General features: G+C 45.5%; 1 protein-coding gene across 1 annotated transcript in view; it reads right to left on the minus strand.

Annotated features, from left to right (window-relative positions):
* The window catches only part of LOC121568109 (chloride channel protein 2-like), a 97,242-nt gene that overhangs the window by 9,911 nt on the left and 69,422 nt on the right, over positions 1–17,909 (minus strand). Inside the window, exons 18-20 of the mRNA XM_045220941.1 lie at positions 12,876–12,993; positions 11,864–11,934; positions 1,582–1,620 (exon numbers count right to left, since the gene is read on the minus strand). Of these exons, the coding sequence (XP_045076876.1) occupies positions 1,582–1,620; positions 11,864–11,934; positions 12,876–12,993 (228 nt within the window). The remainder of the gene's footprint in view (positions 1–1,581; positions 1,621–11,863; positions 11,935–12,875; positions 12,994–17,909) is intronic.

Below are 17,909 nucleotides of genomic sequence, written 5' to 3' on the forward strand. Positions count from 1 at the left end.
TTATTACAGACATAAATACTCCTCAGTTTCATCAGCTGTCCGGGTGGCTGGTTTCAGATGATCCCGCAGGTGAAGAAGCTGGATGTGGAGTTCCTGTGCTGGCGTGGTCGGCGATTGTGGGGCCGGTTGGACGTACTGCCAAATTCTCTAAAACGACGTTGGAGGCGGCTAATGGTAGAGACATTAACATTACATTCTCTGGCAACAGCTCTGGTGGACATTCCTGCAGTCAGCATGCCAATTGCACGCTCCCTCAAAACTTGAGACTTCTGTGGCATTGTGCTGTGTGACAAAACTGCACATTTTAGAGTGGCCTTTTATTGTCCCCAGCACAAGGTGCACCTGTGTAATGATCATGCTGTTTATCAGCTTCTTGATATACCACACCTGTCAGGTGGATGGATTATCTTGGCAAAGGAGAAATGCTCACTAACAGGGACGTAAACAAATTTGTGCACAACATTTTAGAGAAATAAGCTTTTTGTGCGTATGGAACATTTCTGGGATCTTTTATTTCAGCTCATGAAACATGGGTCCAACACTTTACATGTTGCGTTTATCTTTTTGTTCAGTATACGCGCACACACACACGATACTAGTTTATTCATAAACCCTTTTGCCGGCTGAGGACGGCGAACCGACTGTCTGGCGGTGCCCCGAAGCGCTGTCTAAAACGCAAATACGCCTCACACGCGATACAGTTTTGGAAACATATGGAACTTAACTTTCATATCAGCGATAAATAATTTATAAAAACATAAGGTAAAATTTCGACACACTTTTATAGGGTTAGGGTTCCCGCACGGCCATATTTCCATGTTACAGCGCGTGTTTATGGAAGACAGACGGAAGACAGAAGCGACCACCTGTGCTAATTAGCTATCTAGCATGCTCCGAACACCAGTGTCTAACGGAAGAAGGCCACAAGGAACGCGTTGTCACTGAAAAATACTGTTGGCTGCAACTGTGGTAAAACCGGTTTAAACAGTACAACATTTTACATTTTAGTCATTTAGCAGACGCTCTTATCCAGAGCGACTTACAGTTAGTGAGTGCATACATTTTCATACTGGCCCCCCGTGGGAAACGAACCCACAACCCTGGCGTTGCAAGCGCCATGCTCTAACAACTGAGCTACAGTAAGTAAGGTAAGAGTAGATTTTGCATTTGTGAAATTATTTTGATGTGATATGAAAGTAGAGGGCTTTATGTTTCCAAAACTTTAAAACAGGGCGTCAGGATTGTAATTCACATGGAACCAGCTGTCCTCCATACCATCAGCTGAGAACCCAAGACTGGGACCGGCTGTAAGCCACCTTGGGCCTCCTTTGGTTCTTGAGAACTACCCCTCTCCAAACTCCAGGTTCTTTAAGGCTAGGTGGTTTCCTGTTTTATTTGGTCCCTGGTGCAGAGATAATATATACCCATAGAGATTCCAGCTTTGATAAGGCTCTTCATACACAGTGACTTATTATTCCCCTGATAACCAATCAATATACTGTAGCATAGACATAGACAGCACTGATACATCCTGAGAGAAAAGGGAGAAAGAGGGAGAGAAAGTGTGTAGTAGGGTCTCACCTCTCTGATGGTCATGTCATCATCCACATCGAAGTCATCCTGAGAGGAGAGGGACAGGAAACAGATCAACACACTTACACTGCAAACACACACCAAAAAGACTTGTACGCACGCCCGCACACAAATGCTACAGACAAGCACAACGTCTAAATTACAGTAAATAACTTGAAATACAAACCCAATGACACACAGTACACTCATACTACAAATAAAACACTTGTTCATGTCATGGCCACATAGTGGTCTAACTGAACACAGTGACAAAATGAAGAGGTGGATGGACAGATGTGACAAGAGAAACTAAATGAATAACTACTCATCTGACCATGGGGGGGGTGATTGAAACAGTTGAGGATAATAATAGGTTGCATTCATACAGTGCTTTTCACAAGGTATGAAAGTACAGATGGGATGATTGACACTAATGGATTTGACCATGGAGTGATGATGGCTACAGTTTGGATATGAGCCGGGCGGGCCTGAAAACCTAAGAGTTCTACAGGGCTGAACGGTACTTACAATGAATTCGGAAAGTATTCAGACCCCTTGACTTTCCACACTTTGTTACATTACAGCCTTATCCTAAAATGGACAACATTTTTGTTTTTCCTCATCAATCTACACATAATACCACGTAATGACAAAGCAAAAACAGGTTTAGACATTTTTGAAACTGAAATATCACATTTACTTAAGTATTAAGACCCTTTACTCAGTACTTTGTTGACGCTACAAGCTTAACACACCTGTATTGGAGTTTCTCCCATTCTTCTCTGCAGATCCTCTCAAGCTCTGTCAGGTTGGATGGGGAGCATCACTGCACAGCTATTTTCAGGTCTCTCCAGAGATGTTAGATCGGGTTCAAGTACTGGCTGTGGCTGGGCCACTCAAGGACATTCAGAGACTTGTCGCAAAGCCACTTCTGCGTTGTCTTGCCTGTGTGCTTAGGGTCGTTGTCCTGTTGGAAGGTGAACCTTCGCCCAGTCTGAGGTCCTGAGTGCTCTGGAGCAGGTTTTCATCAAGGATCTATCTGTACTTTGCTCCGTTCATCTTTCCCCTCGATTCTGACTAATCTCCCTGTCCCTGCCTCTGAAAAACATCCCCACAGCATGATGCTGCCACCACCATGCTTCACCATAGGGATGGTGCCAGGTTTCCTCCAGACGTGACGCTTGGCATTCAGGCCAAAGAGTTCAATCCTGGTTTCATCAAACTAGAGAATCTTGTTTCTCATGGTCAGAGTCCTTTAGTTGCCTTTTGGCAAACTCCAAGTGGGCTGTCATGTGCCTTTTACTGAGGAGTGGCTTCCGTCTGGCCACTCTACCATGAAGGCCTGATTGGTAGAGTGCTGCAGAGATGGTTGTCCTTCTGGAAGGTTCTCCCATCTCCACAGAGGAACTCTGGAGCTCATTCAGAGTGACCATGGGTTCTTTGTCACCTCCCTGACCAAGGCCCTTCTCCCCCCATTGCTCAGTTTTGCCAGGCGGTCAGTTTTGCCAGGTGGTCAGCTCTAGGAAGAATCTGGGTGGTTCCCAACTTCTTCCATTTAAGAATGATGGAGGCCACTGTGTTCTTGGAGACCTTCGATGCTGCAGAAATGTTTTGGTACCCTTCCCCAAACCTGTGCCTTGACACACTCCTGCCTCGGAGCTCTACGGACAATTCCTTCGACCTCATGGCTTGGTTTTTGCTCTGACATGCACTGTCAACTGTGGGACCTTATATAGACGGATGTGTGCCTTTCCAAATGATGCCCAATCAATTGAATTTACCACAGGTGGACTCCAATCCAGTTGTTGAAACATCTCAAGGATGATCAATGGAAACAGGATGCACCTGAGCTCAATTTTGAGTCTCATAGCAAAGGGTCTGAATACTTATGTAAAGAAGGTATCTGTTTTTTATTTTTAATAAATTAGCTAAAATAAAAAATAAAAACCGTTTTCGCTTTGTCATTATGGGGTATTGCATGTAGATTGATGAGGGAAAAAATGCATTTAATCCATTTAAAAATAAGGCTGTAACATAACAACATGTGGAAAAAGTCAAGGGGTCTGAATAGTGTGTGTGTCAATGTAAAAAGGTGTGTGTATAGCCCCATTCGGACCGGATACGTTTTACTGGGGGAGCTCAGGTGGGGGGGCAGTATGAAAAATGTATGCACTCACTAATTGTAAGTCGCTCTGGATAAGAGCGTCTGCTAAATGACTAAAAATGTTATTTTTTTAAAAATGTAGTGTAATTATGTGCACGAGCACAAATCACCACATCCGTAATTTTAGTCCCGTCCAAATATGCCATGTCAGTAATTTTGACTTGGCAGGAAGGTTATTATACCAGCCCTAAAAACCTACAGTTTTTCAGCAAACTCCCAGGTCCTCTGATAATACTTTTCCCGTGCGAATTATCATCCCTGTGTTTTGAGGGATATTACAGAGTTTAACAGGTGCTGTACCCAGTTTGGGTAAGAACATGGGAACAAATTTATGCTTAAAACAACGTGCTATGCAGATAGCGTACAGATGAATGATCTGTTTTGTCTCATATCAACTTTCCTAGAGCCATACTTCTCTTTCAAAAGATGAAGTGGACGATATTGTGCCAATGAATTGATAAATTGCCAAATCCGTCACTTAATTAAATGTCTGCGTAGGTTACAGTTCATGGTTGTTATTGATATGCATTATTATTTTGACTTTCTCCAAACTGAAGGCCATTAGGCCAATATTAGGGTATCCCTAGACATTTGATATATCTTCACACCTAGAAGAGCCTCCAGGCTTCCGTCAAAACGGTCAATTTTGAATGAGGAAAAAATATATATTACAGGGGGCAGTTTGGCCAAACTAATCCTGTCCGAATCATCCACTGGAAAAATGGACATGCTAAGGTAATAATTACATAACCAACGTTCTATATCACAACTCATTCCACGGAGGGCCGAGTGTCTGCGGGTTTTCACTCCACCCTTGTACTTGATTGATGAATTAAGGTCAGTATTAGCAAGGAACTCCCCTCACCTGGTTGTCTAGGTCTTAATTGAAAGGAAAAAACAAAACACCCGCAGACATTCGGCCCTCCATGGAATGAGTTTGACACCCCTGTTCTATAGTAATACTAGTCCCGTGCAAATAGGGCTTATGTGTGAGTTTAGACTAATAACAGTGTGTATTTACTGTAAGTGTGTGTTTTCTTTATGAGGGTGCTTAATGGAGGTGAGAATAGCAGTGTGTGTGTTTGTGTATGTTTTTGCGCTTATCCATCTCTGTCTACACCTGACCCCTCTCCCAGCCTCAGACCCAGGGGGTGATGGGAGCCCTGAGCTCATTTATCCACCCGCCTGCAGAAGCTGACCTGCCTGTAACCCTGGCAACAATTGCCATGGGGCCAGGCCAGTCAAGGTGACTTCCCTACTGTAGAATTATGCAACCAGAAGTCAGCTGTGTCTAGAGTTGACAACACCATCTCCATTTACCACTGACACCAACATGGACTGACAGTCTGCCAACACTGCATTTTACAGTCCTGTTTCCACCAGTTTTTACCTGCTATTTACTAGAGTCTCATGAGGTCAATGGGTATTTTTCTGGTACACATTTAGCAGAATTCAAACACATGGGTTACTACCATGTACTCTCTAAGTAGATACAGTTGAAGTCGGAAGATTACATACACTTAGGTTGGAGTCATTTAAACTCGTTTTTCAACCACTCCACAAATGTCTTGTTAACAAACTATAGTTTTGGCAAGTTGGTTAGGACATCTACTTTGTGCATGACACAAGTAAGTTTTCCAACAATTTTTTACAGACATATTATTTCACCTATAATTCACTGTATCACAATTCCAGTGGGTCAGAAGTTTATATACACTAAGTTGACTGTGCCTTTAAACAGCTTGGAAAATTCCAGAAAATGATGTCATGGCTTTAGAAGCTTCTGATAGGCTAATTGACATCATTTGAGTCAATTGGAAGTGTACCTGTGGATGTATTTCAAGGCCTACCTTCAAACTCAGTGCCTATTTGCTTGACATCATGGGAAAATCAAAAGAAATCAGCCAAGACCTCATAAAAATAATTGTACACCTCCACAAGTCTGGTTCATCCTTGGGAGCAATTTCTAAATACCACGTTCATCTGTACAAGCAATAGTACGCAAGTATAAACACTATGGGACCACGCAGCCGTCATACTGCTCAGGAAGGAGATGCGTTCTGTCTCCTAGAGATGAACGTACCTTGGTGCGAAAAGTGCAAATCAATCCCAGAACAACAGCAAAGGACCTTGTGAAGATGCTGGAGGAAACCGGTACAAAAGTATCTATATCCACAGTAAAACAAGTCCTATATCGACATAACCTGAAAGGCGGCTCAGCAAGGAAGAAGCCACTGCTCCAAAATCGCCATAAAACAGCCAGACTACGGTTTGCAACTGCACATGTGGACAAAGATCGTACTTTTTGGAGAAATGTCCTCTGGTCTGATGAAACAAATTGTTTGGCCATGAAACAATATAACTGTTTGGCCATAATGACCATTGTTATGTTTGGAGGAAAAAGGGGGACGCTTGCAAGCTGAAGAACATCATCCCAACTGTGAAGCACGGGGGTGGCAGCATCATGCTGTGGGGGTGCTTTCCTGCAGGAGGGACTGGTGCACTTCACAAAATAGATAGCATCATGGAAGGAAAATTATGTGGATATATTTTAGCAACATCTCAAGACATCAGTCAGGAAGTTAAAGGTTGGTCGCAAATGGGTCTTCCAAATGGACAATGACCCCAAGCATACTTCCAAAGTTGTGGCAAAATGGCTTAAGGACAACAAAGTCAAGGTATTGGAGTGGCCATCACAAAGCCCTGACCTCAATCGTATAGAAAATTTGTGGGCAGAACTGAAAAAGCGTGTGCGAGCAAGGAGGCCTACAAACCTGACTCAGTTACACCAGCTCTGTCAGGAGGAATGGGCCAAAATTCACCCAACTTATTGTGGGAAGCTTGTGGAAGGCTACCCGAAACGTTTGACCCAAGTTAAACAATTTAAAGGCAATGCTACCAAATACTAATTGAGTGTATGTAAACTTCTGACCCACTGGGAATGTGATGAAAGAAATAAAAGCTGAAATAAATCAATCATTCTCGCTACTATTATTCTGAAATTTCACATTCTTAAAATAAAGTGGTGATCCTAACTGACCTAAAGACAGGGAATTTTTACTAGGATTAAATGTCAGGAATTGTGAAAAAAGGAGTTTAAATGTATTTAGCTAAGGTGTATGTAAACTTCCGACTTCAACTGTACATACGGTAAGTTAAAATAAAATAAAGTGCTACTGACAAACCTGTACACCTCTCCAAAACCAGGGCACCACACAGATGAAAGAGGTGTGTGTGTAGAAAGAACAGTATAATAGATGTAGTTGCTTGATATAGAACAGCTAACACCTGCAGTGTGTTTTTGGGAGAGAGACAGAGCAGGTGAGACTGTGCATGTAAAGTATATGCTTGTATGAAGATTAGCTAGTCTATTAAGTGAGCAAATATGCAGGGGCGCTTGTGGATATGTGGAGACGCAAGAGTGGGTGTATGAATGTGAGTGTACCAAGGAGAGTGTGTGTGAGTAAGTGTGTGTGTATGGAAGAATGAGTGTATCTGTCTGTGAGTGAGATACAGACAGACAGCGCGTGTTCCTGTGGCTGGTGTACAGCCCTCCACAGTGAGTGACTGGGTGAGAGGCAGTGTGCTGACAGAGAATGAAGTTGTATTGCTTGCTGTGCTGCTCCCACAGAGAGCAGCATCCCTCCTCTCCTGCCCTCCCTCCATCCACCCTTTCCCCAAAGCGATCAATCTCTCCCTCTATCCTGTTCACCCTGTAGCCAATAAGGCAATCAGAACATGGGGTCCGGGTCAGCAGGGAATAGGGTGACATAACCACAACAACTACCCAATCACACATGCCTCCGAGATACACAGTGAACAAAACATTAGGAACACCTTCCTAATATTGAGTTGCACCCCTTTTGCCCTCAGAACAGCCTCAATTCTTCAGTGCATGGACTCTACACGGTGTCGAAAGCGTTCCACAGAGATGCTGGCCCATGTTGACTCCATCGCTTCCCACAGTTGTCAAGTTGGCTGGATGTCCTTTGGGTGGTGGACCATTCTTGGTACATACGGGAAACTGTTGAGCGTGAAAAACCCAGCGGTGTTGCAGTTCATGACACACTCAAACTGGTGCGCCTGGCACCTACTACCATACCCTGTTCAAAGGCACAAATATTTTGTCTTGCCCATTAACCCTCTGAATGGCACACATACACAATCCATGTCTCAATTGTCTCGAGGCTTAAAAATCCTTCTTGAACCTGTCTCCTCCCCTTCATCTACACTGATTGAAGTGGATTTAACAGGTAACATCTCGCTCTCTTTCCCTTCCTTCCTCTTGATCTATCTATTGATTGACCTTTCTGCATCTGTGTGTGTCTGTCTCTTAATCTAATCTAAGTCCTCTGCTCCTTCGCTCAGTGTCTTGACCCCCAGTGTTGGTCCACTGCAATCCACACATCCAACTACTCAAAAGGCTTCAATTCATGTCCAGCCAACAACGTAACACTCACTGATAATGCCATTCCCCGGGTGATTCTAAAGGCAGCCGCTCAGTGACGTGTTGTCTGGTCTGCTCTTGTCAAGAGGAGGAGAGAAATAATGAGAAAACATTGGATCTCTGAAAGACCAGCATAATTTCTCATGTCATTTACCCTGCATCAATATTTCACACTGGATACAGAGAGAGGTAGGAAGGAGGGAAAGAAGGCAGGAAAGAAGGTAGACCGGAGGGAGAGGGAGGAGGAGGTGGGAAGAAGACAGGATCAGGTGGGGAGGAGGGAAGGAAGGCAGGAAAGAAGGTAGACCGGAGGGAGAGAGAGGAGGAGGTGGGAAGAAGACAGGATCAGGTGGGGAGGAGGGAAGGAAGGCAGGAAAGAAGGTAGACCGGAGGGAGAGGGAGGAGGAGGTGGGAAGAAGACAGGATCAGGTGGGGAGGAGGGAAGGAAGGCAGGAAAGAAGATAGACCGGAGGGAGAGGGAGGAGGAGGTGGGAAGAAGACAGGATCAGGTGGGGAGGAGGGAAGGAAGGCAGGAAAGAAGGTAGACCGGAGGGGAGAGGGAGGAGGAGGTGGGAAGAAGACAGGATCAGGTGGGGAGGAGGGAAGGAAGGCAGGAAAGAAGGTAGACCGGAGGGAGAGGGAGGAGGAGGTGGGAAGAAGACAGGATCAGGTGGGGAGGAGGGAAGGAAGGCAGGAAAGAAGGTAGACCGGAGGGAGAGGGAGGAGGAGGTGGGAAGAAGACAGGATCAGGTGGGGAGGAGGGAAGGAAGGCAGGAAAGAAGGTAGACCGGAGGGAGAGGGAGGAGGAGGTGGGAAGAAGACAGGATCAGGTGGGGAGGAGGGAAGGAAGGCAGGAAAGAAGGTAGACCGGAGGGAGAGGGAGGAGGAGGTGGGAAGAAGACAGGATCAGGTTGGGAGGAAGGAAGAAATGGAGAGGGAAAGAAAGAAAGAAAGAGAGGAATAGTGACGCAGAGCGGTAGAGAAAAAGAGGGAAAATTGGAGTGATTTGGAGAGAGGAGAAGGGGTCTGTGAACTACAGCTCAGGGGGAGAAAGAAGTAATAACTTGATTTATTTTAGATACAGGGGTGTAGTGTAGTCGGAAGTCTTGGGAAAATATTTTAATACATTTGTTTGTTCATAATTTATGTTTAGGGCCTCTGTGGCCAAATGGATTCTGAGTACACACTCCCTCTGAATACTAATAACTATAACCAACACTAAGAACACCCTACCATAAAACAAACACACAAACACTCCTAGAGGGTAGTTGTGTCTAACTAGCTCATCAAAGCTTTATAATGACTAATATGCCTCTACTTAACTTCACCAAAACATTCAGGTCATCAATATTGTACCATTAGGTTTAGGCAAGGCTGTGGCGGTAACAAAATTTTGTCAAGCAAATAACGGTCGGTCTCACGGTAATTTACCGCTAATTAACATAAACACATTTAGCATCTCCTGGCTTCCACCCATAGCCTACAAGCCATTAATGCAGACCTTTGGAACATCTACATTTTAAAAAGTCCAAGAAATCCATTATTTAATTTAGACAGGTCTAAAGAAGCATGATATGAAGAAAATGTAGTCTATTTCAGAAGAACAGAATAGCATACACTGAGTTGTCCTTATGTTAGGTCCTGATCTGGCTATGCCAAATGGCTGTGGGCTACACTAGTTCATTTAGCAAACAAGACTTGCTTAGAATTCCGTGGCATTATTTTCTAGTATGAAGAATACAATTGAACAAAGCTGAATAAAATAGAAAGGATATTTTCTCCAAACGATTTGAGGGAGTGCGCACATGCGGCTATTCTGTGTTGAGCGGTTAACAAAGAAATAGGTACTCCTATATGCTTAATTTAGAGTTATTAATGTAACTTTAGTTGTTCTACAAACATTGGGCTTTATGTTTTGATTTTTAATACATTGTAAGGCTGCATGAAGACTAATGATGATTTGAAAAAAGACACTTGAAGGGCATGAGCTCTGCTTTGTTTTTTGCGCAGGCTGTACACACTACATCAGTCAGTCATTCACAATTTGAAAAGCACTTGATAATGCCTAGAATTTCATGGTGGCATCCCCTTTGTGTGGCTGTAATGCACTGTAAAAAAAAATCCATGCCTTTTGCGGCCAGCGGCTGTTGTGCCCTTCTCCCTGAGTGCTGAGCGCTCCGAATCACCTCTCACTCACATGGCTCTCCATCATGTGATCTGGTCTTTCTCACAGGCTACAATTGAAGACAGACACATCGGGGACGCAACTGCGCACGTCCTTATCCAATTCCGAGGTGCAGATTGAAGATATTGGAAGAACTGTCCACATTTACTTTTAGTCATCCAACAAGATGAGTAGTCCTAACGAACAGCAAAAGCACTAGCCTATGTCAATCTACTATCCCCCATAGTACAAAGGTCGTCCTATTCTATTCTGTGCGAGAAATAGATATTCCAAACATAGTCTGGGACAGTTGTGGGATGCGATAGATCCCAAATTAATACAACCACTAGCATCAAAAAACTAGAACAGCCCGTCTTACCAACAGGATAAATCTCTGATTTCTGCTGTCCTCTATAAATATGTATGTCATACAATAATATACACCATTTAGCAGATGCTTTTATCCAAAGCGACTTAGTCATGCATGCATACACAACCCTGGCGGCGCAAGTGCCATGCTCTACCAACTGAGCCACAAGGGACCACACACACGTCACAAATTACAACCTCGCACCGCTCCCATCCCAATCCAAACCTCACCCCCCTTCCTCTATCCCTAGTATAGCTTGTGTCCTCTTGACAAATGGTATTTACAACTACAGCAGATGAACAAGTAGGAGGGGTTTGGTTCTGTGGAGGGGCGGATTGTAGCGCCACAGGCGCCACCCATGAACCAGTAGAAGGTCACTGATTGGATGCCTGTTATGACATGGCTGATTATGGACAGCGTAGCAGCATGCTTTGGTTGAACCGCCACATCCCTTAAGTTGACCGCAACTTAACCACACCACCCTGACCGAGGAAAGACCACGTTTGGACCACAGACATGGTTTGTAGTCTTTTTGGGTTGAGGGTGTCATAGCTAGAGGGGCGGTCGAGTTCTCCATGACCCCTACTGACCTCGACCAATCAGTTTGCATTCTGACAATGAGGTCAGAGTTGAACCTACCTAACAGCCAATAATAAGAGGAGGACTAGGGGTCAGAGGTCAGTAATGGTTCACAGACAGGGAGGAGGGCGTTCAACACATTTGGCTCGATGGTAGAGTCCATCGGCATGGATTTGCCCTGCAGCGGATGGCGAATGGTTGATTGGATGGCTGACCGGTTGCTGGGCAGTTTCCCCGGGCATTCCCAGCATTCTTACCACAACGGATATCCTGACGCGCTTGGGTGGCCTCCTAAACTCCGGAGTCGCAGAGCTCGATGCATTGCCCTTTATGTTGATGTTGACATTGTTGTTCTTCCAGCGGCCAAAGACAAGAACAACGTTAACACAACGCCTTCGCAACGCTGGGCAAACGCTCACCCCAGCACTCTAAAAAAACAGACACTTGAGTCTCCCAACCCAAGTGGTGGTGTGGGGTCATGAGTTGGAGGTGTCACTCAGAGAGAGTGGAGAGCAGGACTGTGTAGGAGGTAAGGGGAGTGTGTGTGTTTTAAAACAGGTGTCTCACCTCCAGGTCTTCTGTCTCAGGATTGACACAGAAGAGGTTCTTTAAGCTGCTGCCAGAGTGGTCCTGTGGACCTGAGAAAGGGAGAGAGACTATTGAGGTAGCTGTAAGTAAATCAAAAAGTACTTAGTTGTTTAATCATTCTTAGAAAGTCGAAGCCGTTGGGGGGGGGGGACTAAGCTGACATGGTTTTAAGATGGTCATACTACGAATCATTTAGCCATTTGATTTTGAATTTTAGGTATAAAAAATAAAATAATTTGATAAAATATTGAATTTGGCCTTTACTACTATAGCCCAGAGAAATGGATTGAGTAACACATTCATAAATGGCAAAATAAATCAGAAGAAACAAGGTTTTGAAGAGTCCTATATCTAGGAGCTCAGGAAATATTTTTTGTTACACATATTTAACCCCTTTTTTGGGTAGGCACAAAACTACCTTCATCCTTCCATTAATCTTTTAAAAACGGTCCCGGTTACCTTCAGACAAGTCCTGTGACACTTGTGGGGATCGTAGTGAAAAACAGGTTCATGGGAATCTCCCCTTTCCACAGTGGGGTCACATTAGTTTGTAGCCAAAACAGTTCCGAAGCTACAAACAGAAGTTGGCACATCAACTGTACCTACTTCAGACGAGTCCCTTGACACTTGTGGGGGTCGTAGAGCAGATACCACCGTTGTGTTCGTGAGAGTCCCCCCTTTCCATATAGTGGTCATAATCTTTTTGTAGGTCAAACCGTTTGGACGCTACAGACGTTTTCGTGAGAAGACAGATTTCCGGGATATCTCATGGTCTGACAAACACCGCTCTGTCACCTTTCACTGCAGATGCGGAAGTGCAATATCGGCGGATGCAGTGGATTGAGACGCATCCAATGCAAAAAAAACATATCTCTAGCTTAAACTGACAGATTTTGATGGGGATTTTTTTATTATGTTACTTGTTACCGGTGCGTCAATCAACTCTAGGGGGTTAAGGTCAGACCGAGGGTGTGTGTGTGTTTGTTCTTACTTGTGGGTATGGGTATCTCAGTAGGGCGGTCCAACACAGAGGGTCTCTTCAGGGCAGGCTTCAGTGGTTTCATGGAGGGGGTAGGGGTGGGACTGAAGGAAGACTCCTCTGTGGAGATCTACACACACACACACACACACACACACACACGTTACTATAAACTCTGAATACATATAATCAATAGTACAGTACACGCTGTACCTACATCCCCTGTACACATTTCACACACATCACTGTAGTCTAGTTTGGAGAAATGGTCCCACTGTGAGAAGGTATACAGTGAGATCCAATAACAAGGTATACTTACAAACTCCCTTACCATTACTCTCACATGCTGTTCTGGACATCAACATGTGCTTCACTCTCTCCCTCTACCCCTCACCTCTCTTCCTCCTCCTCCCTCCACCCCTCTCTATATCTCATTTGTATTTGATTGTCTTTCACTCTCCTCCTGATGATCCAATCCAAATGGGCTGCTCTCTATCCCTTCTCACCACCTCTATTACTACCGCGCACGCACGCACGCACGCACGCACGCACGCACGCACGCACGCATGCGCACGCACGCACGCACGCGCGCTGCGCACGCGCCGCACGCACGCACGCACGCACGCCGCACGCGCGCACGCGCGCGCCGCGCACGCACGCCGCCGCGCACGCGCCGCATGCGCCGCGCCGCACGCCGCGCGCGCACGCACGCACGCGCATACGCCGCACGCACGCACGCACGCGCGCCGCGCACGCGCGCACGCACGCACGCACGCGCCGCACGCACGCACGCGCCGCGCACGCACGCACGCGCGCGCACGCACGCCACGCCGCACGCACGCGCGCACGCACGCACGCACGCACGCACGCACGCACGCTACGCACGCGCACGCACACGCCACGCACGCACGCACGCACGCACGCACACACACACACACACACACACACACACACACACACACACACACACACACACACACACACACACACACACACACACACACACACACACACACACACACACACACACACACACACACACACACACACACACACACACACACACACACACACACACACACACACACACACACACACACCCACCCCCTGATGGAGGGGGGAATAGAAAAAGCAATAGGGGGAGAGAGAGAGAATGAGATTGTGAGAATATGGAGAGAGCTAAAGAGGGAAACAGAATGAAAAAGTGTGAAGAAAAGCCAAAGTAACGGAGGAAACATCAGAGCTGAAAAGATGGAGGAAAAACAGGAGATTTATTTGATCTTTTTTTATTTTATTATGATCCCCATTCGCCAATGCCAAAATGGCGACAGCTAGTCTTACTATGGTCCGACACATATCGAAAAATACATTAGAGACAAAAGACAATTTACATACATTTAAAAACATAAACATGTAGTGTGTGTGTGCATCTATCAGTTACACATACAGTACATACACACAACAAGTAGGTCACATGGGGGAGAGGCGTTGTGCCGTGAGGTGTTGCTTTATTCGTTTTTTGAAACCAGGTTTGATGTTCACTTGCACTATATGAGATGGAAGGGAGTTCCATACAATCATGGCTCTGTATAATACTGCACGTTTCCTTGAATTTGTTCTGGACCTGGGGACTGTGAAAAGACCCCTGGTGGCATGTCTGGTGTGGTAAGTGTGTGTGTCAGTGCTGTGTGTAAATTGACTATGCAAACAATTTGGAATTTCCAACACATTAGATCTTTCTTATAAAAACAAGTGATGCAGTCAGTCTTTCCTCAACTCTTAGCCAGGAGAGACTGGCATGCATAGTATTGATACTAGCCCTCTGATTACAATAAAGAGCACAACATGCTGCTCTGTTCTAGGCCAGCTGCTGCTTAACTAGGTCCTTTGCAGCACTTGACCATGTGACTGGACAATAATCAAGATAAGATCAAACTAGAGCCTGCAGGACTTGCTTAGCGGAGTGTGGTGTCAAAAAAGCAGAGCATCTCTTTATCGCGGACAGACCTCACCCATCTTTACAACCATTGAATCAATATGTTTTGACCATGACAGTTTACAATCTAAGGTAACACCAAGCAATTTAGTCACCTCAACTTGCTCAACAACCACACCATTCATTACCAGATTCAGCTGAGGTCTAGAACTTAGGGAATGATTTGTACCAAATACAATGCTCAAAATTTTACTCTTGGTTAAGGGTTTCAGTGACTTCATTAGCTGTGGTTGCTGATTCGTATATGGTTGAATCATCAGCATACATGGACACATAGTACAATGCCAGTGGCAGGTCATTGGTGAAAATAGAAATGAGTAAAGGGCCTAGAGAACTGCCCTGCGGTACGCCACACTTTACGTTTGACATTAGAGAAGCTTCCATTGAAGAAAAACACTATATATACACACCCCTTCAAATGACTGGATTTGGCTATTTCAGCCACACTCGTTGCTGACAGGTGTAATCTTTATAGACAAACATTGGCATTAGAATGGCCTTCCTGAAGAGCTCAGTGACTATCAATGTGGCACCGTCATAGGATGCCACCTTTCCAACAAGTCGGTTTGTAAAATTTCTGCCCTGCTAGAGCTGCACCGGTCAAGTGTAAGTGCTGTTATTGTGAAGTGGAAACCATGGCTCAGCCGCGGAGTGGTAGGCCACATAAGCTCACAGAACGGGACCGCCGAGAGCTGAAGCGCGTAGCAAGTAAAAATCGTCTGTCCTCAGCTGCAACACTCACTACCAAGTTCCAAACTGCCTCTGGAAGCAACGTCAGCACAAGAACTGTTCATCGGGAGCTTCATGAAATGGGTTTCCATGACAGAGCAGCCGCACACAAGCCTAAGATCACCATGCGCAATGCCAAGCGTCGGCTGGAGTGGTGTAAAGTTAGCCACCATTGGACTCTGGAGCAGTGGAAACGCGTTCTCTGGAGTGATGAATCACGCTTCACTATCTGGCAGTCCGACGGACAAATCTGGGTTTGACGAATGCCAGGAGAAAACTACCTGCCCCAATGCAAAGTGCCAACTGTAAAGTTTGGTGGAGGAGGAATAATGGTCTGAGGACGTTTTTCATGGCTCGGGCTAGGCCCCCTAATTCCAGTGAAGGGAAATCTTAAAGCTACAGCATACAATGACATTCTAGACGATTCTGTGCTTCCAACTTTGTGGCAACAGTTTAGGGATGGCCCCTTCCTGTTTCAGCATGACAATGCCCCTGTGCACAAAGCGAGGTCCATACAGAAATTGTTTGTTGAGATCAGTGTGGAAGAACTTGACTGGCCTGCACAGAGCCCTGACCTCAACCCCATTGAACACCTTTGGGATGAAATGGAACGAAAAACTGCGAGCCAGGCCTAAATCACCCAACATCAGTGCCCAACCTCACTAATGCTCTTGTGGCTGAATGGAAGCAAGTCCCTGCAGCAATGTTCCACCATCTAGTGGAAAGCCTTCCCAGAAGAGTGGAGGCTGTTATAGCAGCAAATGGGGGGACCAACTCAATATTAATGCTCCTGATTTTGGAATGAGATGTTCGACGAGCAGCTGTCCACATACTTTTGGTCATGTAGTGTAGCTCTGAATCCACAAAATGGCAGAGGTTGAAAAGCCATAACACATAAGTTCTCTCAACAACAGGTTATGGTCAATAATATCAAAGGCTGCACTGAAACCTAACAGTACAGCTCCCACAATCTTCTTATTATCAATTTGTGAAGTCAAAAAGTCATTTGTGTCAGTGCAGTACATGTTGAGTGCCCGTCTCTTTAAGCATACTGAAAGTCTGTTAATTTGTTTACAGAGAAATAGTATTATATTTGGTCAAACAATTTTTTCCAACAGTTTGCCAAGAGCTGGCAGCAAGCTGATAGGTTGGCTGTTAGAACCAGTAAAAGCCACTTTACCAGTCTTGGGTAGTGGAATGACTTTGGCTTCCCTCCAGGCCTGAGGGCAAACACTTTCCTCTAGACCAGATTAAAGATATGACAGATAGGAGTGGCTATAGAGTCAGCTACCATCCTCAGTAGCTTTCCATCTAAGCTGTCAATGCCAAGAGGTTTGTCATTATTGATCGATAACAATATTTCCCCACACCAACTTTACAAAATTAAAAACGTACAATGCTTTTCTTTCATTATTTGTTTTTAGAGAGAGAAATAGAGAGCTGAGTGAGCTGCGAGAGCGTGTGATGAATATCTGGATATCCAGCGTCCTGGGACCCCCTCCCTTCCCCACCCGGCCTGCTGCGAATGGCTGAGCAGCACCCCACTAGCCTGGGGCAGGGTGCGGGGGTGGCGCAGGGAGGAGGAACCAGATCAGTATTCTGAATACAGCAGTGCTAGCCCCCAAAACAAAGTTAGACATTTGCAGCCTCAAAATCCCAATTTCAGCTCTGTGCGCCAGTGGTCACACACACACACACACGCGTGCACTGACTACACATTCTAACACACATCTCCCGCTCTCTCTGTTTCTCTCTCCTTCTCTGTCACAGTCTCTCTCCGTCGGTCCCTCTGTTTCTCTCTCAGTCGGTCTCTTTATCGTTCTGTTTTTCTCTCTCTCTCTTACTCCCTCTTTCAGTCTCCATCTCTGTCCCTGTCACTCTCTCTTTCAGTCTCCATCTCTGTCTCTGTCTCTCTTACTCTCTCTTTCAGTCTCCATCTCTGTCTCTGTCTCTCTTACTCTCTCTTTCAGTCTCCATCTCTGTCTCTGTCTCTCTTACTCTCTCTTTCAGTCTCCATCTCTGTCTCTCTCTCTTACTCTCTCTTTCAGTCTCCATCGCTGTCTCTGTCTCTCTTACTCTCTCTTTCAGTCTCCATCTCTGTCTCTGTCTCTCTTACTCTCTCTTTCAGTCTCCATCTCTGTCTCTGTCTCTCTTACTCTCTCTTTCAGTCTCCATCTCTGTCTCTGTCTCTCTTACTCTCTCTTTCAGTCTCCATCTCTGTCTCTGTCTCTCTTACTCTCTCTTTCAGTCTCCATCTCTGTCTCTGTCTCTCTTACTCCCTCTTTCAGTCTCCATCTCTGTCTCTGTCTCTCTTACTCCCT

The sequence above is a fragment of the Coregonus clupeaformis genome, chromosome 6, assembly GCF_020615455.1.
Source record: "Coregonus clupeaformis isolate EN_2021a chromosome 6, ASM2061545v1, whole genome shotgun sequence".
NCBI lineage: Eukaryota > Metazoa > Chordata > Actinopteri > Salmoniformes > Salmonidae > Coregonus > Coregonus clupeaformis.